General features: G+C 39.7%; 1 protein-coding gene across 1 annotated transcript in view; it reads left to right on the forward strand.

Moving 5' to 3' along the window:
- The window catches only part of SNRPE (small nuclear ribonucleoprotein polypeptide E), a 46,138-nt gene extending 35,930 nt beyond the window's left edge, over positions 1 to 10,208 (forward strand). The window contains exon 5 of the mRNA XM_043567644.1: positions 10,137 to 10,208. Coding sequence (XP_043423579.1) covers positions 10,137 to 10,207 — 71 coding nt within the window. The 3' untranslated portion in view covers position 10,208. The remainder of the gene's footprint in view (positions 1 to 10,136) is intronic.
- Positions 10,209 to 21,453: the final 11,245 nt, after the last annotated feature.

Genomic DNA, 21,453 nt, shown 5'->3' on the forward strand with positions numbered 1-21,453 from the left:
GGTAGGTTTTAGGAGTGTTCCTGGATGCATTCCTTCACTGGGAGGGTTAGCAATAGTTTAACTGTGCGCAAAAGCAACTCAACTGCATACAGTATCTCACCTAACTAAAGTTTACCCCCGGCTCAACTTCTTAGCCACATCCAGAAATATCTGTGACCTGATACAAGGGTATATGTGATAAAGGGAAAATCTAAGTGGAAAGAGACAATAATCTTAACCTTGATTTTTGCAAATTAAAAATGTATTTGATCATGTAAAGATTGCTTGGGTCCCTCCTAGGACCTTGGAAGGGCCTGTATATGTGAGAAGGCCTGAAGCTTAAGCTTTATCTTCGTGTTGTTTTTTTTTGTAATTTTAATTTAATTTAATTTTTTATTTTCAGAGAGAGAGCATGTGAGTGGGGGAGAGGGGCAGAGAGAGAGAGAGAATCCCAAGCAGGCTCAATGCTTAGCATGGAGCCTGAGGCAGGGCTCGATTCCATGACCCTAGGATCATGACCTGAGCTAAAATCAAGAGTTGGACACTCATTGATCTTCACTAATGGAGGCACCCCTTCATGGTTTTTAAAAAAAATTTTTAAGGGGCGCCTGGGTGGCTCAGTCCGTTAAGCGTCCAACTTCAGCTCAGGTCATGATCTCACGGTCTGTGAGTTCGAGCCCCATGTCGGGCTCTGTGCTGACAGCTTAGAGCCTGGAGCCTGCTTCAGATTCTGTGTCTCCCTCTCTCTCTGCCTCTCCCCCACTCATTCTCTGTCTCTCTCACTCTCAAAAATGAATGAATGTTAAAAAAATAAATAAATAAAATAAAATTATAAAAAAATTTTTAAGTAAGTCTCTACATCCAACGTAAGGCTTGAACTCACAGCCCTGAGTTCAAAAGTCATGTGCTCTATCAACTGAGCCAGCCAGGCACCCCTTTAAATGTTTTACTTTAAAAATTCATGTGAATTTTGCTTATATTTTATTCCATTTATGTTCATCACCATTTAGCATGCAAAGAATGTTTTTAAAAACTTAACTCACCTTCAGTGCCCACTCTTTGAACGGGGGGGGGGGGGGGGGGAGGAAACAGTAAAGCCAGTGTTTCAGTTTTGTCATTGCTTCGCATCCTTATAATTTCTTTTCCTGTCTTTTCTCCTTGGGTTTATCATTTGAGAATATGATATTTTCTGGAAATTTGCAAGGAACACAAAAACCAAGTCGCAGTAGCTTAAACAAATATAAATTTATTTATCCCACAACAAGAAATCTGAGATAGGTAGTCCAGTTATCGGCCATTCATTGGTATATAGCACTTACCAGTATTGAATAGATACTGATGAGAGATATATGATGATGCCATTCAGATACCCAGGCTACCTTCATCTTTCCTGCTGCTTCCCTTGTCACGCAGGGCATTATCCTTGTGCCTATCCCCTTGTGATCACAAGAAAGAAATGCTGGTCTGCTAGGAAAATGGAGGGAGTCTGAAGGAGCATACCTTCTGGGTCTGTCCTTTTTAAAAAAGCATTCTCAGGGGCGCCTGGCTGGCTCAGCCAGTTGAGCGTCTGACTCTTGATTTCAGCTCAGGTCGTGATCTCACAGTTTGGTTTATGTGGTTGAGCCCTGCCTGGGGCTCTGTGCTGGCAGCAGTGGAGCCTGCTTGGGATTCTCTCTCCCTCTCTCTCTCTGCCCTTCCCCCGCTTACGCGTGCATGTGCGCTCTCTCTCAAAATAAATAAACATTGGAAGGGGAAAAAAAAGGTCCTAGCATACATTTAAAACAATAATAAAAAAAAAAAATGAAAGATGAAAAGCATTCTCAAGAGTTTATACCCAAAGATTTCTTTATGTGCTTTATTAGCCATAACCAAGTGTCATTTTCACTCCTAGATATAAGGATGTCTGAGAAAGTAAGAGTATCAGGCTGTTTGGGCTGCCATAACAAAATACCACAAACTGGATGGCTTAAACAACAAATTTATTTTCTCACAGTTGCAGAGTCTAGATATCCCAGATCAAGATGCTAACAGATTCTATTTCTGGTAATAGCTCTCTTCCTGGCTTTCAGGAGGCTGCCTTCTTATGTCCTCACATGCCCTTTCTTCTGTGTGTGCAAGGAAAGAGAGAGCTGTCTGGTGTCTTGTCCTCTTTTTATAAGGATACTAGTTCTATTGGATTAGAGCCCTCACCTTATGATCCCATCCTCACTATCTCCTTAAAGGCTCTCCCTCATTTTTCGTCATTTTGGAAGGCATTGTCACTGTATTTCCCTGTGGCAGTGTTTGTTTGGATTAACCTATGTATTGGCCACTTTGTTCTTCCATTATTCTTTCATTTTAGACCGTCTGTGATCACTTTCTTTCTGTCTAAAGTGCGCACTCTAGAATTTCCTGTAATGAAGATCTGTGGTGGCAAACTCTGTCTTTGTCTGAAAAATGTTTTCATTTAACCTTTGTGGCTTTTTAAAAAATGCTTATTTTTGAAAGAGAGCGAGCGTAAGCAGGGATGGTGCAGAGAGAGACGGGGGAACAGAGGGTCTGAAGTGGATTCTGCACTGACTGCCGAGAGCCCAACACGGGGCTCAAACTCATGAACTGTGAGATCATGACCTGAGCTAAAGTCAGATGCTCGACTGACTGAGCCACCCAGGCACCCCTAGCCTTTGTTTTTAAAGATATTTCCACAGGCCACAGAATTTTAGTAAGTTACTTTTTTTTTAAGTTTATTTATTTTGAGAGAGAGTGTGTGTGTGTGCATGCTGGGGAGGGGCAGAGAGAGGGGGAGAGAAAGAATCCCAAGCAGTTAGTGCAGAGCCTGATGCAGGGCTCGAGCGCATGAACAGTGAGATCATGACCTGAGCCGAAATCAAGAGTCAGATGCTTAACCAACTGAACCACCCAGGCGCCCCTGAAAAGTAACAGTTGCTTTTTTCAGTGCATTAAACACTTTAGAAATATTACTTCATTAACTTCTAGCTTCCATTGTTACTATTGATAAGCCATCTGTCATTCTAATTGTGACGTATTCGAAGCTAATCTCTTTTTTTAGCTGCTGCCTCAAATGTAGTTTTGTTTCTTTCTTTTTGTTTTTTACTGTTGTTCTGTCATTTCCCTGTCGTAGGTCTGAGTATAACTTTTTTACTTATTCTGCTTGAAATTCATTGGATTTCTTGCATCTGTGAATTGAATTCTTTCTTTAGTTCTAAAATATTGTTAGCCATTATTTCTTCAATTATTTCCTCTACTCCATTTCCTTAATATCCTCCTTGACTATTTTAAATAGTCATTTGTTAGACCCTTACACTATATCCTTCATTACCTTTTGCATATTTACCATCTTTTTTTCTTTGTTCCGTACGATTTTTTCAGGTTTATCTTTTAGTTCATTATTTTTGTCTGTGTCTGAAAAGCTATTAGACCTATTCAGAAAACAATTTTTGTAATTTGTTACAGATTTTATTTTTAAGTGATCTCTATACCAACATGGGGCTCGAACCCCCAAACCCGAGATTAAGAGTCACACTCTCTACCAGCTAAGCCAGCTAGGTGGCCCAGAACATTTTTAGTTTTAATTATTACTTTTTTAGTTCTTGGTTTCTTTTAGATATGTTGGTTTTTCCTATTTGGTGCCTGATAATTCTAATATCTGATGTCTTTGCAGTTCTGATTTTCCTGTCTTTCCTGCTGGCTCTTGCTCATGGTGCTTTCTTTCCTGGTTGTTTTGTGACTTGTGTTTGTTTCATTATATTGTTGTTTGTGAACTGATTTAAAAAAATTTCTTTCTCCTTTGGGAAGTCTTTAAGGCCTGGGATGAAGATGAGTTCCTTCCAGGAGATTTGCTTTTGCTTCTTTTGGGCACGTGAGGGCATCATTGTACTAAGACTACTATTAAACCTAATTTTTGGCTTAAGACTCTTTTCAGGTATCTAGGTTGTATGTGTTGGGCTACAAACCTGCACTGGAGTAGCTCGAGGTTACAGATTCTTGGGGGAGATAATCTCCTCCTCTTCCTGACCCAGCACCAAGTTTTGAGCAGTTTTTGTTGTAGACCTCTGGTGGTGTTAGTTGGGCAGGGAATAGATGAATTCTAATTGGCTTCAATCCGAGAGTGTAACGCTTTGAGGATTCAGCCTTATGGGAGGTGGGAGGAGACTCTCCTTTTAGAGTCCCTATTTTAGGCAGCCCTGGGCTTTTGTTTTTAGCTCACATGGGACAAAGTTCTATCAAAAGTGAACTATAAGTTTTCCAGTTTGGGTAGATTTCTTTCGTGTCTTCATCCCTACTATAATTTATCTTATTTTATTAGCCAAAATATACCACCACCATCCCCCCCCCCCACACACACACACATTTTAACATCTCTGAAATCTACATAGCTCTTAAACTGATGGCATCCTGGATTGACTGGCAGCCAAGGTCAGGCATAACATAGATGTATTGTTTATGTGTGTATGAATATCAAAAGCGAAGCATCAAATCTTGCAGAATAACCACCAGTGGCATGGAAGAAAATCTTGAGGCGGATGGTGGAGCATTCTTTTAACTCCTAGGAATCAAATGTCTATGGAGGGGAACTGTTCTTAGAGTGAATCAGACACATTCAGCAGCATTCCTGAAACATGAGTCAGAAGTTGGTTGGTGCTACATAACTGCAAAGTCAGGCTGGAGAGTACAGTGCCACCTGGTTTTCATTTTTTTAAGGATTATTTTATGAAATAATAAATCGCTTGTGTTCTTGATGGCACAGAGCGTTGTGTGGAAGAGGAAGATTAAATAAGGAAGTTTTAGGCAAATGATTTTTTTCACTTATATTTTACTGTTTATAAATACCTAAGAGTAATTTATACTTAAAATAGATGGCTAAGCCTAAAATATCTCTTTCTGTTCATGAGTTCGAGCCCTGCATTGGGCTCTGCTCTTGTCAGCTTAGTCTCTTTCTCTCTCCCTCGCTCGCTGCCCCTCTTCAGCTTGCACACACTCTCTCCCTCTCAAAATAAATAACTAAACTCTAAAAAATTAAATATCTCTTTCAGTAAGTACAAAACTTACTGATTATAAAACTTATTAATTATAAGAAAGCATTATGTTATAGTTTGACGGCTTGTATCCCTTTTTTAGTAGTGAATAAAGCAGTGGTATCTCTTTCAACCCATAATGCCGTAGAATAAAGGTAATAAAGTTAAGTAATCTTTCATTTCTTGTCAGCTTCTGAGTACATCGGAGACTTTTTAAAAATCCAGTAATTTCAGATGGTAGCTGTACTTGTGGTGAGCATAGCACAAGGTATAGACTCGTTAAATCACTGTCGTACTCCTGAAACCAATGTAACGTTGTGTGTGTGTTGACTGTACTTCAATTTTCTAAAAAACCCACTGATTTTCGTTGCTTTTAGCAGGTGGGACCGTCTTCTTGTGTGTAGTCTACTATACTAACAGAAATGTGAGTCTTGTTTTACTCTTATCATCAGAAAACATACAATATTTCCAAAGACATCATTTGTTTTTGAGAGGGTCTTTCAAAAGGAGAGGGAGAGAACTATAGTAAAAGACAGGGTTTTTTTTTAGGATAGGGAAAATTTTACCATGTTCATATATTACTTACCTCCTTATTTCTAACAATTTGTGTCTATTTTTCTCTCTCTTTTTTTAAGTTACATTGCCTTTTGAAAAAAAACTTTTCAAATGCTTATTTATTTTTGAGACAGAGAGAGATAGAGCATGAGTGGGGGAGGAACAGAGAGACAGGAAGATAACAGAATCTGAAGCAGGCTCCAGGCTCTAAGCTGTCAGCACAGTGCCTGATGCAGGGCTTGAACTCATGAACCGTGAGATCATGACCTGAGCTGAGCCACCCAGGCACCCCTATTTTTCTCTCTTCTTGATTACATTTGCTGGAGCCTTGTCTATTTCATAGTGTTTACAAAATCAAATTGCTTTTACTTCCAATTAACTTTATTTTGGTTTTAACTAGCCCATTCTTTACTTTTGGGGATTTTGTTGCTTTTATATCCAATCTCTTTGCTGTCTTAAAAAATATGATATTTGAAACTATACATTTTCCTCCAAATACTGCTTTGACTTTCCCACAAAGATTTAGATAGGTTGATATTTTTATTATTATTTTTAAAAGAAGTAACTAATCATAATTGCTGACATTTGCCGTATACTTTTATGGCCTGCAAAAGCAGTCTGTTTACATTTCTCTTTCTTTTTGTCCAAGTTCTTATTTGTGGAAACTTTATTTTACAGATGACTGGGGACTCTTTATAGGAAAACATGAATGCAGTTAATGTTTAACTACAGATAAAAAAATATAGCCTATTAAATATTTTGTTGTCTTTAATGAGATTTTTCTCAATAATCTAATATGTTCAATTTCTATATGTGAACATATATAGCCATTATTTGTAGAATATAAAATCTGCAATAATGTTCTTCACTATGAATTATGGTGTTTAGATCCTTTCCAGCTTTTTTTTTTTTTTAATATTTATTTATTTTTGAGAGAGAGAGAAACAGAGTGCAAATGGGGAGGGGTTAGAGAAAGAGGGAGATACAGAATCTGAAGCAGGGTCCAGGCTCTAAGCTGTCAGTGCAGAGCCACAGGATCCTGACCTGAGCTGAAGTCAAACACTTAACCGACTGAGTCACCCACGCCCCCCGATCCTTTATAGCTTTACATATATTATAGCCTTAATCTGTCATTGATATTGAAGAATTAAAATTTTCCATTGTAATTGTATTTTTATAATTTTCATATGACATGGGTATTAATCTACATGATATAATTAGCTGTCATGTTGGTCCATATAAATTCTTTATTATTTTATTCATTATTGACTACCTTTTATCATATGCAGTAACCACCTGCCTTAAGTGCTTTTTTGCCCTAAATTCTGTTTCATTTGATATTAATATTGCTACCTCTGCTTTCCTTTTTTGTCAGTGTAGTTTATTTTTGCCCATTCTTTGATGTTTAGCTTTCCCAGGCCTCTTGGCTTCTACATATCTATGTTAGTAATATATTATTTCATTGATTTTTAAATAATTTATGCTTTTTTCCCTTCTAATAGCAAGATTTCTACTACTTAGGACAATTTTAATTGTTATTCTTGGTTTATTTTACTTTCTATTTATGCTTCCTAACTTTTATTCTTGCTTCTTCAATTCTGCCTCTTCTATGAGTTTTACTTTCTTTCCTTTTTTTAAAGTCAATCTGACAGGGAAACTTAGTAGCTGAAACAACAAACATTTATTATCTCACCCAGTTTCGGAAAGTCAGGAATCTAGGAGGGGTTTAGCTGGGCAGGTCTGAATAGGGTGTGCTTGAGATTACAGTCTACAAGTCACCTGATGCTTCAGTCCTCTGAAGACTTAATTGGATGCTGGGAAGTTTGCTTCTAAGCTCACTCAGATAGCTGTGCTCAAAGACCATAGTTCATTGGTGGCTATCAGCTGGAGGCCTTGCTCCTTCCCACGTGGCCTCTCCACAGGATTATTCGGGATCTAGCAGATGGCTTCCCCCAGAGCAAATGGTCCAAGAGAGCGAGAAGGATCAAGGTGGAAGCTCTAATATCTTTTATCACCTAACCTTCCAAATGATAACTGTCACTTTTGTTGTATCCTATTGGTCACACAGACCAATCCTGGTACTGTGGGAAGGGACAGCACAAGGACATAAATACAGGAGGCAGGGAGATCGGGAGCTATCTTGGAAGCTGGCTACCACAAACACCCAATTTTTAACTCCACCAGCAAATATCTGGAGTCCAAAAACATTCTTAACTCTCTATTTGCCTGTTTATAGGTATCTAATAAAATATAACTCTGGTTATCATATTGTAAAATAAGCATTTGCCGCCACCTTCTCCTTCTCCTCCTCCTCCTCCTCCTCCTTCTTTAATTTTTAATTTTTTAAAATTTACATCCGAATTAGTTAGCATATAGTGAAACAATGATTTCAGGAGTAGATTCCTTAATGCCCCTTCCCCATTTAGCCCATCCCCCCCTCCCACACCCCCTCCAGTAAACCTCTGTTTGTTCTCCATTTGTAAGAGTCTCTTATGTTTCGTCCCCCTCCCTGTTTTTGTATTATTTTTGTTTCCCTTCCCTTATGTTCATCTGTTTTGTCTCTTAAAGTCCTCATATGAGTGAAGTCATATGATTTTTGTCTTTCTCTGACTGACCACTTTAACTTAGCATAATACCTTCCAGTTCCATCCACATAGTTGCAAATGGCAAGATTTCATTCTTTTTGATTGCCGCGTAATACTCCACTGCGTATATATACCACATCTTCTTTATCCGTTCATCCATCGATGGACATTTGGGCTCTTTCCATACTTTGGCTGTTGTTGGTAGCGCTGCTATAAACATGGGGGTGCATGTGTCCCTTCAAAACAGCACACCTGTATCCCTTGGATAAATACCTAGTAGTGCAATTGCTGGGTCGTAGGGTAGTTCTATTTTTAGTTTTTTGAGGAACCTCCATACTGTTTTCCAGAGTGGCTGCACCAGTTTGCATTCCCTTTTTTTTTTTTTTTTTTAATGAGAGAGAGAGAACCCCAAGCAGACTCCACACCCAGTGCAGTACCTGATGCAGGGCTTGATCCCCAGCCCCTGGGACTGTGACCTGAGCCAAAATCAAGAGTCAAACGCTCAACCCAGGCACCCCAACCATTTGGCTTCTTTATCTTTTGACTTTCTCATACTTTCTCATTCTTTTTTTTTCTTCTCATTCTTAATTAATTTGCTGTGAGTCTTTATAATTTAGGAAATCAGTCTCTCTTCCATACCCTTTTTCTAATATTTTATCAGTGAAGAAGACTTACCAACAACTGTAGCTAACGTCTCTGTGTCAAATTGCCACCAGAGAAAGAGGGCCAGTAGGAGATATATATTAATAGATTTATTACAAGGAATTGGCTTTTGCAGTTGTGAGGGCTGGCTAGAAAAGTCTGAAATCCATAAGGTAGGTCATCAGAGAGGCCACGCTGGAACTCTCTGGCAAGCCAAGGCTTTAATTCACAGGTGGAATTTCTTCCAAGCTTTGCTCTGAAGAGATTTCAACTGATGGAATCAGGCCCAGCCAGATAATCTAAGTAATCTCTTTTACTTAAAGTTAACTGATTATGAACTGTAGACACATCTACAAAATACCTTCCCAGTAATGCCTAATGTAGTATTTGAGTGAATAACTGGGGGTTATCCTAGCCAAGTTGGCATGTAACATACCACTTTTCTTCAAAATCACTTTTCTTCAAACAGTAGCTCCCGGAGGCCTTGGTGTTCTTGAAGATATCAAATATGAAAAGATATATGCCTCCATATGTCTCCTATTTTGCCAAACTAATGTTGGTTTCCTGGCCCATTTGTTTACTAATGAAACTTATGTTTGAATTGTGATTTTTCAGTGATTCCTTTGGTTTCGTTTTAATGGCAAAATATAAAGCTGCTCTAACTTGAATAGAGCCTGCTTTTTTTTCAGGTTGGAAGGCTTAGAATTATTTTTTTATAGTAATTTAGTTTCTTTTCCCATAAGCCATGATCTTGGACTCTGCTAGTTAATTTTCATTTCCTCTCTGAGCTCTCTTTGTGTCCAGTCTCAGTTCTTTATTTGGGTGAAAAAATATTCTTTAATACTTTTATTGATTACATATGTTCCCGTTTTTCTGCATTCTTTGAGATTTCTATCTTTCAAAGGTTGGTTCTGCCTTTCCTCTTTCATGCTCTTTTAAAATATATTTATATTTTTTCTTTCCTAATACATTTCTCTAAATTACTTTGCATTTCACTGTTGCTACTTTACCCTGCTGAGTCCATTTTGTTTTTTAGTGTTTTACAGAATGATCTCACTTGGTAGTGTGATAATCCTGACAAGGTGTTGCATAGCAAATACATACAAGGATCCTCTGGACTAGACATTCCCTTGCATTTATCTTCTTTAGGGATTAGCTTTCACCTCCTCCCTAATGTATTTTTGTGGTTTCTTATGGTTTATCCATTTCATTGATTGGGTTAACTGCGAGCTAATATAGTATCGTTATTTCTACAGGCCCTGTATTACTTTTCTACGTATTTCCGCTGCCTTGAGTTTAATTCCTTAAATCTTACTGTTGATACTGATGTTTCTCCTTATTTCAATGATTCGTTTTTTAGAAATTTGGAGAGCAGGGAAAGCTTGGAGTCTGGGGCACAGTTACTCTTTGCCATCTTTCAGGAAGTCCTGAGGTATGTACTTTTAATTGATCTTGTTAGTTTACTTGGTTTTGTTTTTGTTTTTGTTTTTAATATTATGACAGAGTGTTTGTAATAGAAGGTCAAGAATCAGGAGAATTCCAGGGGCACCCGGGTGGCTCAGTCGGTTAAGCATCTGACTCTTGATTTCAGCTCAGGTCATGATTTCATGGTTTGTGAGTTTGAGCCCCACGTGAGTTGAGCCTGCTTGGGATTCAATCTCTCTCTCTCTCTCTCTCTCTTTCTCTGTGTGTGTGTGTGTGTGTGTGTGTGTGTCTCAGAAACAAATAAACTAAAAAAGAAGAAGAAGAAGAAGAAGAAGAAGAAGAAGAAGAAGAAGAATTCTATTTCAATCCTAGCTATTTTCCTAAATACCCTGTGTAACTTTGGCTAAAGTCCCTTCATTTTTATGGGCTTTAATCTCTCCATCTACAAAGTGTGGGAAAGAAAACTGTCCTTACCTTTTAGGAATGCCAAGAAAAATCTAAAAGTTTATGAGAAAGTCAAGAAAATTCAGGGCTTTTAGCCAAAAATAGTCTGAGGATCAGGCATTGGCAGTGGGAATGGAAGGACAGGAACTTAGAAGTGAAGGAAACAGGGGCACCTGGCTAGCTCAGTCAGGAGAGCATGAGACTCTTGATCTCAGGGTAGTAAGTTTGAACCCCACATTGGATGTAGAGCGTACTTAAAAATAAAATCTTTTAAAAACACACACACACACACAATATATCCATAACCCAGCTTGTCACTTCTTAACATTTGTTGCTTCAGATTTTTTTTTTTTTTCTTTTAGAGAGGGAGCGAGCACAAGCTGGGGAGAGGGCCCGAGGGAGATGGAGAGAGAGAGAAAGAGAGAGAACCTCATGCAGGCTCCACACTCAGCGTGCAGAGCCCAACACAGGGCTCTATCCCACAAACCTGAGATCATAACCTGAGCCAAAATCAAGGGCCGGATGCCCAACCAACTGAGCCACCCAGGCACTCCTCAGAATTTTTATTTGAGAAGTTGAACATTACATATATAGTTGAATCCACTTTGTACCCTTTATGATAAAATCTCTTTCTCTTCTCAGTGGTGTTCGTTATGTTAATATATATCATTTTTGTGTGTTTTTTATATTTACTGTATAATATAATATATGCTAGTGTTTTGCCTGTTTTTAAACTTTATATTATTATTATAATATATATTATAGAATATTATATTATTCTGCAAATTGCCTTTCCCTTTCAAGATTATTTTTTTATATTTATCCATGGTAGTATATGTAATTCTAGTAGAGTCATTTTAACCATCAAATATTTTTATAGGATCAAATATCAAATATGCCTCAGTTTATATTTTCTAGCTACCTATTGATGGACATTTAGATTGTTGCCAATTTTCAGTGTTACATTAGTGCTGTAATGAATATTCTTTTATAGTTCTCCTTGTACACACATGTAAGAGTTCTCTAGACTAGAGTGTCTTTTTAATGTTTATTTATTTGAGAGAATAATGTTTGTTTATTTATTTTGAGAGAGAGAGAGAAACAGAGTAAGTGGCAGGGGCAGAGGGAGAAGGAGAGAGAGAATCCCAAGAAGGCTCTGCCCTGTCAACATTGAGCCTGACACACGGCTCAATCTCATGAACTGTAAGATCATAACCTGAGCCAAAATTAAGAGTCAGAGGCTCAAATGACTGAGCCACCCATGCACCCCTAGACTAGACTATTTCTACTCAACTAGAGTTGTTGGGTCATGTGTTATGTGCATCTTGAACTTTACTAGTTATTGCCAGATCATTTTCCAAAATAGTTGTACCAATTTACCTTTCACTAGCAGTGTGTAAGTTCCTGGTTCTTCACATTCTCACCAATACTGGTTTTTGTAGACTTCAAAATGTTTTCTGGTCTGATGAATATGAGTAAACAATCTATTTTAATTTGCATTTCTCTTATTAGTAGAGAAATTGAGTTTCTTATGTTTATTGGCTACTTGAGTTTTCTCTTCTGCAAATTGCTTGTTCATATCTTTTGCCCATTTTTCTATTAAGTTGTTTTTTACTTTCTTATTGTGGTGTCGCATTTTTTTAATATATTCTAAATATTAACTCCTTGTAGGTAATATTTATTGCAGTCATATTCTCTTAGCCTGTGGCTTGTTTTTCACTTTATCTATGGTCTCTTGTTTTACAAAAGTTTTAAGTTATAATACTATCCTTTTTTTTTTTTTTTAATTTTTTTTTTTCAACGTTTATTTATTTTTGGGAGAGAGAGAGACAGAGCATGAACGGGGGAGGGGCAGAGAGAGAGGGAGACACAGAATCGGAAACAGGCTCCAGGCTCTGAGCCATCAGCCCAGAGCCCGACGCGGGGCTCGAACTCACAGACCGCGAGATCGTGACCTGGCTGAAGTCGGACGCTTAACCGACTGCGCCACCCAGGCGCCCCCTTTTTTTTTTTTTTTTTAAGTAAGCTCTAGGCCTACCATGGGACTTGAACTCATGACCCCAAGATCAAGAGTTGCATGATCTATCAGTTTTTTCCTTAACGTTTATATCCAACGTCATAAAAAAAAATCTCCAATATTCTCCTAAAAACGTTTCAATTTTGTTTTTTGCATTTAGGTCTTTGTCTAGATTTTTACTTTTTGTCGTTGTTGTTGTTAATGTTTATATATTTTTGAGAGAGAGAGAGCACAAGCTGGGGAGAAGCAGAGAGAGAAGAGGACAGAGAACCTGAAGCAGGCTCTGTGCTGACAGCAGGGAGCCTGATGCAGGGCTCGAATCCACAAACCATGACATCATGACCTGAGCCAAAGTTGAACAGTTAACCACCTGAGCCACCCAGGTGCCCCTAGAGTTTTCTTTTTTGTAGATGATATAAAATAGGGATCTCATAATTTTTAAAATTATGAATTACTAATTATTCTAATATTATTTTTTCAGTAATCCTTCTTTTTCCTACAAAATTTGCAATGTCACCTTGATCATATTTGTATTTATCTGCACTTAGCTCTCTATTCTGGTTCACTGGCAGCCTTGACAATCCCTATACTATTACCCTGGTGTTCAATATTATGTCTTTATTATAGGTTCTTTTTTTTTTTTTTTTTTTTTACATCCCCCTGACATTTATTATATAGGTGGAAATTTTTACCATTTGACCCCTTCACTCATTTTGCCCATTGCTCCACCCCCTCCTCTGGCAACCACCTATTATTGGTCCTGGTAGAGTAAGTCTTACCTTGTTTTTTTAATAACTATCCTGGCTATTGTTGGCCCTTTAATCTTTTTTTTTTTTAATATTTTATTTTTAAGTAATCTCTACGCTCAATATGGGGCTCTAATTCACAACCCTGAGATCAAGAGTTGCACGTTCCAGGGACTGAGCTAGCCGGGTGCCTGGCCCTTTAATCTTTCATGCAAAGTATAGGTTCTACAAAATAAGTCTACTGGGATTGTGCATGGAATTTGATTGAATTTTGAGATTAATTGGGGCCTAACTGCCTATCTTATTAACTTTTTTAAAAAATTATTTTTAATGTTTATTTATTTTTTAGGAGAGACAGAGCATGAGCAGGGGGAGACAGAGAGAGAGACACAGAATCTGAAGCAGGCTCTAGACTCTGAGTTGTCAGCACAGAGGCCAGCGTGAGACTTGAATCCACAAACTGTGAGATCATGACCTGAGCTGAAGTAGGATCCTTAACCAACTCAGCTACCCAGGCACCTCTCTTACTAACTTTTTAATGTTGAACATAGTATATTTTTATTTAGTTAGTTTTATTTTATGTCTTAATGTAAAGTTTTAGAATTTTATGTTAGGGTTTTAAATAATAATTTTTTCCCGTAGTTTTTTGTTTTTGTTTTCCTAGCCTGATAATAGAAACAAGTACAGTAGCAGAGAACACAGGAATGAATCTTTAAAAGGCTCTGAAGAGTAAGGGAGGAAATGTCTGGAAGGACTGTCCAGTTGTGTATTGATTCTGATGATAGCTTTGTACTCTGTCGATGGTAGCTAAGGTAGAACTATATTCCTCCTCATATCCTTCCCTGTATGCTTCCTAGTTAGAATTGTCACAAGAGAGATTTGCATGAGATTTTGAAGGTAAGAGTAAAGCAGTAGCCAATTTTGTGCTCCAAAGGTCAGCGTAGGGCAGGTGCAGTTACGTAGGTTACATGTTGTCAGTTGTCTGCTGGTTCATTTTGTTGGTTTGGGGCAGGAGCCGTATCCCACTGGATCTCCTCCTTCATCTTCTCCAAATTCTGGGCCATGTTCATGTCCTCTATGCTGAGGAACACCAACCTACCATATAGATCCCCTATAGCATTTAGAGTAGAAGAAGTGACAAAGAGACACACACAGCTCATTTGTCCTCATGGGTTCCACTTTGTCCTCTGTCTCTCCCACATTGTATCCATCTTCCTTTTGCAGCTGCTGGCCTTGCTGACTTCAGGGCCAACGCCAGATGTAGAAGCAACAGACTTACACAGACTGCTTAACTAGCTCCCATGATGGCAAAAGACCCGATCCCCATAATAAATCCTTTACTCTATTTTACTCGTAGTGGTCTGCTTCCTTGATCAAATCCTAATTGATACAATCCACATTTTCCTAAAGGTCCTAGAGCAAACACTGGAAAAATAGAATGAAGAAAATGGGAGTTGTATATGGCCTCTGAGGGAATGAGAGAATATCCGAGAATTCAGGGACAAGACACTAGTCTTCAATGAAATGCATAAACATTGATGCTATGGAGACTGCAATGGTTGGTGTCAGTGGAAAGGAGTCTGAGACATACTTCCATAGTGCTGCACAAATCCAAAATCTGGGAATGCAGGATCTATTTCTAATGAACTTTGTTTTCTGTTGTTGGTGATTTATTTTAGAAGCCCCTTAGTATAATCCTGACACAGTATGCATTCAGCAAACGTTTGTGGAATGAATTGAAAATTAGACTGCTTGAAATTAGACTAATTGAAATTAGACTTGAGCATCTTACAAGACTCACCTTTGCTGAAATACTATTAATTAGGCCCAAGAGAAATATTATTGCCCTGTCTTTGAGAAGAAAATGGGCACCTTTAGAGGTGGTACAATATTGTCTCTTTTCATGGAGAGATATGAACTGGATGACAGAATCTTTGAATTTTGGAAATGGAGCCCTCTCATTTTCCAAATAAGTTCAAGAGAAGTTCGTTGACTTGTCAGTGGCAAAGTCTGTTTCAGAATCATGTTCGTAGGAATCTCAGTCCATTGCTCTATTTACTAAACTACAACCTCTTCCCTGCAAAACAGTCGAGTGAATTTCTTTATTGTGGATTTCAAAAGTTAAATCCAAGTACTGATAAGATCAATTTCAACTTGGAGAGAGATCACTGAAGTCCCAGGCCTTCCTTATCTCATTCAACATTTTATTCAACAACTTGGATAAAGACCCATGAGAAATAATTTTGAAATTTTCAGGTGACATAAACTGTAGTACCTATAACCTACTATATTGGTTTGGAGAGTTAGGATTTCAAATTCTAATTAATAGGCTAAAAGACAAAAATTTACAGGAATAATCAGAAAGTCCAGTATATACATTAAAATATATAGTTAGTACAGGAAGGGAAAAATTTGGTTTGGTACAAATTCATGAGAAAAAGGCCTGCAATTTTGTAGGAGTTAGTGAATAAGCAAAGGAGCTTTTTAAAAAAAATGTTTATTGCAGTCTTTGGATACAAGCAAATGGAGGAAGCAGGATGGGTCGTAGATGAAGCCATGAGGACAATTTGGAGCAAGTCCTAAGACAAAACTTTAAGCTGTGGTGTCTAAATCTTTTCTTAGAAATCAAGAGAAGCCAGGGCATAGCTTGTGGGTATCCCTGCTAGCCTGGACTTTCTTACTCTTGATTATTCCACCTCCTCATCATGTGCCTGTAGCACTCTGCTCTTACGTGTATAAAGTGACTGCAGACCACCTTCCCCCCCCTGCTCACCTAAATCCATCCTTCATTCAAATCTAGCTCCAGCCCGATTCACTTCTCAACATAATTCATGGTGAGCTTTCCCCTCCTCTGAAATTCTCTTTTAGCCTGCTGCTTTTATTTCATGATGATTATGGGAACAATATTGGTGGCAGTGGTGATAAATAGCATTGGCCACAGAAGAATTATCTGAGTATAATAAAACTTTGGGGAGAGATGGCTCATTTTGAAGACGATATAAATGCTAATTGTAAAAGCTAAAGAATGATGTAGTTTGGAAAAATACCTATTCTATTTTTGCTTTGAAATTTGGCACTTTTTTTTCAATTTACTAGTTTTTAGGATTATTTTTATTTTTTTTTAAAGTTTATTTATTTATTTTGAGAAAGAGAGAGAGAGCATGAACCGAGGAGGGGCAGAGAGAGAGGGAGAGAGAGAATCCCAAGCAGGCTCCGGACTGTCAGTCCAGAGCCGGACGTGGGGCTCAATCTCAGAAACCGCGATATCATGACCTGACCCGAACAAGAGTCAGATGCTCAACCAACTGAGCCACCCAGGCGCCCCTGAAGTTTGACTTTTTCAAAAAATTGTAAAATTATCTTAGAGCAAAGAGGGGCAACATAGAAATTAAGTCCCCGGGTGTTACGTGACTTTGCTCAAAGTCACTAAAGGAGAGACAAATTTGATCCCAGTGTACTGGGGCCTACACTGTGTCTATCAGAATAGGCTCTTAGGAGTTTACATTGTAAGAAATAGAAGTCAACTATGCCTGATTTATTTGATCAACAAGTCTACTTAATGTATATTTATTGAGTGCTTACTCTGTGCTGGACAGTCTTCTAGGCCTTGGGGATACAGCAGCAAATAAACAAATTCCCTGGAGTAGGGGATATAGACAATAAACAAACTCACAAATATATTGTATTTTGGATGCTAAAGAAGCAAAACAAAGAGGACTGAGTCAGATGTTAGAGAAGAGAAATGAAGAGGAAAGGAGTGCTTAGACAGGATGGGGTTAAGGCAGCCCGTTTAATAACGTAACATTTGTGGACGCCTGACTGGAGTGACGAAGCAAGTCAGATGGGCGTCTTGGGGAAGAGCGTTCCAAGAGTGTGCTCAGCATCTAGAAGACTAGCAGGGAGGCTAGTGTGGCCAGAGGAGAACAAGTGAGGAAGTGATAGGAAATGAGATTAGAAAGGCAGCAAGCAAGGGGCCAATCCTACAGACCTTCATAAGTATTTTGGATTCTGAGTAAGATGAGAATCTCTGGGATGGTTCTGAGCAGAAGTGACAGGATCTGACTTACAGTTTTTAAAGAGCACTGGCACCTGGGTGGCTCAGTCAGTTAAGCGTCTGACTTTGGCTCAAGGCATAATCTCTTGGTTTGTGAGTTCAAGCCCCACATTGGGCTCTCTGCTGTCAGCACGGAGACTGCTTGGGATCCTCTGTCCCACTCTCTCTCTGTGTCCCTCTCCCGCTGGTTCTCTCTCCGTGTGTCTCAAAATAAATAAATAAATAAGTAAAATTATCGGGGCACCTGGGTGGCTCAGTTGGTTGAGCATCTGACTTTGCCTAAGGTCATGATCTCATGGTTTGTGAGTTCGAGCCCCACATTGGGCTCACTGCTGTCAGCACAGAGCCTGCTTAGGATCCTCTGGCCCCCTGTCTCTCTACTCCTCCCTTCCTCACACTCTCTCTGTCTAAAATAAATAAACATTTTTAAAAAAGAATGATCTCCACAATCATTGATAATGAAATATACGACAAAAATTATTTAAAAAAACAAAAACAAAAAACCACCGACTACTGTGTAAAGACATGAAGGACTGCATGGGAACAAAGGTGAAACTAGGGAGATAAGTTAAGAGGCTCTTGCAGTGGGGCCCCTGGGTGCTCAGTCAGTTGGGGGTCCGACTCTTGGTTTTGGGGCAGGTCATGATCTCGTGGTTCATGGGTTCAAGCTGAGCAGGACTCTCTGTCTCTCTCCCTCTCTGCCCCTCCCTCATGCATACTTTCTCTCTCTCTCTCTCTCTCTCTCTCTCTCTCTCAAAAGAAATAAACTTTAAAAAGAGGCTATTGCAGTAATCTAGTGAGGGGTCATGGTGAGTACCACCAGTGAGTACCAGTGGAGGAGAAGGCCACTTTCAGAATTTCCTCATGGATTAGACATAGGGTTACAAAAAAGACTCAGGGAGTCTCCAGAGTTTGGGCCTGAACAACCAGAAGGAGTTGGATATTCATGGGCCCTCCTGGTAATTCAAGCTCTAAAAATGGGCATAAATGAAGAGGAGGAAGAGAGCCATAACCACTGTCAAAATCCTACCCCAGAGCCAGTCTGATGAAGCCTTTGTCACTGCCAGCACTGGACACTGCATGCTACCCCTGGCCTAGATATTGCTGTTGCTAGAATAAATTCTGCTTCCTTGCTTCATTCTCTGCATTACTATTGCCTGAGCCAACATTCCAGGTGGGCACAACCGATTGACCGAGTTCAGATCACATGCCTGCTCCCCAACTACAAGAGGTGCTGGGAAAGGAAGTATATGCTGCTTCTACTTTTTTCCCCCCTCCTTCTACTTTTAAAGTGGGATACTAGCCCTGCTTTTTACTCAAGTTCGAACGGTAGGGGATTCCTCAAAGACAAGAAGACAGTTCAGATGGGGGGGGGGGGGCCACAAAATCAAGGAATATACATGACAGTCTGTCGGAGCGGTCGCTGTGGAAATGTGTTGGACTGCTGATACAGAAAGCCACTGTAACTCGTTTAAAAGCTCATTGTTTAAGGGAATTTTAAACAAACAATCTGAGAGAATTTCATTCATAACTGGGAAAGCACTTCAAAGTATGCAACAGGAAGATGAACGTTGCATTATCACTCAATGGCACAGAGCATCAGTAACAGACTTCCTTTGGCTCTGCCCACTTCTCTCACCCCAGCCCTGCAAGGCTGGGATTCTTACAGAAGTGAGGCTTTCTTTCAAGGCACCCAGACCCTATCTGTGAACTACTTATCTGTTTTAATCATTGCAGCATCAGGGGAAAGTAAGGCCTAACCTTCTGAGGGTTACCGAGGGAACCAAATGTATTTCAAATCAAAGGGTGATACCAAAGTCAGGCGTTACTGAGCAGTGGTCTAAAGTTTTTTGACTTGCTATAAGAATGTCCATAAAACCCCACAAATAGGGGTGCCTAAGTGGCTCAGTTGGTTAAGCATCCAACTCTTGATTTCAGCTCAGGTCACACGATCTTGTGGTTCATAGGATTGAGCCCCACAGCAGGCTCTGTGCTGACAGTGCGATGCCTGCTTGGGATTCTCTCTCTCCCTCTGTCTCTGCCTCTGACCCCCGCCCCCCGCATGCACACGTGTGCGCGCACACACACACACACACACGCACTCTCCCTCTCTCTCTCTCTCTCAAAATAAATAAACTTAAAAAAAACCCCACAAACAATCCATGAAATTGTTAAAGGCCTTGAAAAACAAAGTTTGAAAACCACTGGGCAATGCAGAGAATAACAGATGGAGTGTTTAAAGACCTGCATGGGGTTAACTACTTCTCTATAAGCTTTACTTTCTGTAAGCCGTAGTCTCCTCTAAAATGGAAAAAAACCAGCCATCTCACAGTGTTATTATGAGGATTAAATAAGAGAATATATATAAAACCTAGCTGACTGGCAAAGCGTCCTATGATGTTAGAATAACTTACTTCTCACAGGCACATGGGACCAAGAATTTTAAACCTAGAACACTTAGGTCCTGCATCTATATGCCTGAGAAATTTCTGCCATCTGGAAGATTTAAAGGCCCAGAGACGTTCACCGCACCTTGCCCCAAGAATGTTAAAACAATAGTGATAGAACCAGGTTCCCGGCCGTTCCTGTCCCTATCACTTTAAACACATCACCTGGGGGCGCCTGGGTGGCGCAGTCGGTTAAGCGTCCGACTTCAGCCAGGTCACGATCTCGCGGTCCGTGAGTTTGAGCCCCGCGTCGGGCTCTGGGCTGATGGCTCAGAGCCTGGAGCCTGTTTCCGATTCTGTGTCTCCCTCTCTCTCTGCCCCTCCCCCGTTCATGCTCTGTCTCTCTCTGTCCCAAAAATAAATAAACGTTGAAAAAAAAAATTTTTTTAAACACATCACCTGAGCTCTGGCTTACCTTACTGCCTTGATTTGTCTTGTTAGTGTGAACTGATGGCCGGTTCAGGTGTTAATTTATGCATCCCCCAGTTGCGAGGAGTGTCTCCAGGCTCCACTCAGGGATGGCTTACTTGTTCTCTCTGCATCTGGCTAACCCAGGTGCTGCTTTCCATCTTCCCCTATTTGGTTCCAGAGCCGCCTCCTCAGAGACTTTCTCCCACAACCCTGGGGAAAAGCTGTTTGGCTGGACGATTCCACTTCACCAGCCTTGGTCCCTCCTGGCATAGGAGCCATTCTGTGGTTTGTGATTGAGTTCCACTGGGAGACAGTCCTCTGGGTGGCTGCTTTTGTTGAAGATGCGTGAACTTAACAGCCCACGAGTGGCTTTGAAGGCTTTTCCAAACTTCTCTTCTGTGGGTCGGGTAGGGAAAATTTTCCAAACTTCCAGGGTACTTCCTACCTTTGAGAAATAGTCTCCCAGATCTGGCCACAACTAGAAAGATGAAACTAACAGGGCATCTGAGCTGTGTTAGAGCCGGGGGCAAAGGAAGAGTTAAGGGGACTTAGGCATTGTGTGTTCACCATGAGAAGAGTAGGGGAAGATGAGAACATGCTGAGTGTATGGGGGGGGCAGTGGATAAGGTTGCAGGGTGCAGGGTCTGCATTTTGGTATTGAACATGAAAAACATTTTTAAGTTAAAATATATAATAGGGGTGCCTGGATGGCTCAGTCTTGATTTCAGCTCAGGTCACGATCTCATGGTTCATGAGTTTGAGCCTCACATAGGGCTGCACACTGATGATGTGGAGTCGAGTTGGGATTCTTTCTCTCTCCCTCTTTCCACTCCTCTCCTGCTCAAGCTCACAGTTTCTCTCTCAAAATAAATAAATAAACTTTAAAAATATACATTATATATACATAATATATGTATGTATATTATAAATATTTGTGAAATGACTTCTTATTTGTAAATCATTGGTTTGGAACCCTTGTGCTTCTGAGCATGTGAAATAGGGAAAAGAGATGAAGGCAGGTCTTTTCCCTTATTGCATTTTTTTTTTAAGTTGTTTTTTTTTTTTTTTAACGTTTATTTATTATTGAGAGGCAGAGCACGAGCAGGGGAGTGGCAGAGAGGGGAGAGACACAG

Source organism: Prionailurus bengalensis, chromosome E4 (genome assembly GCF_016509475.1).
Source record: "Prionailurus bengalensis isolate Pbe53 chromosome E4, Fcat_Pben_1.1_paternal_pri, whole genome shotgun sequence".
Taxonomy (NCBI): domain Eukaryota; kingdom Metazoa; phylum Chordata; class Mammalia; order Carnivora; family Felidae; genus Prionailurus; species Prionailurus bengalensis.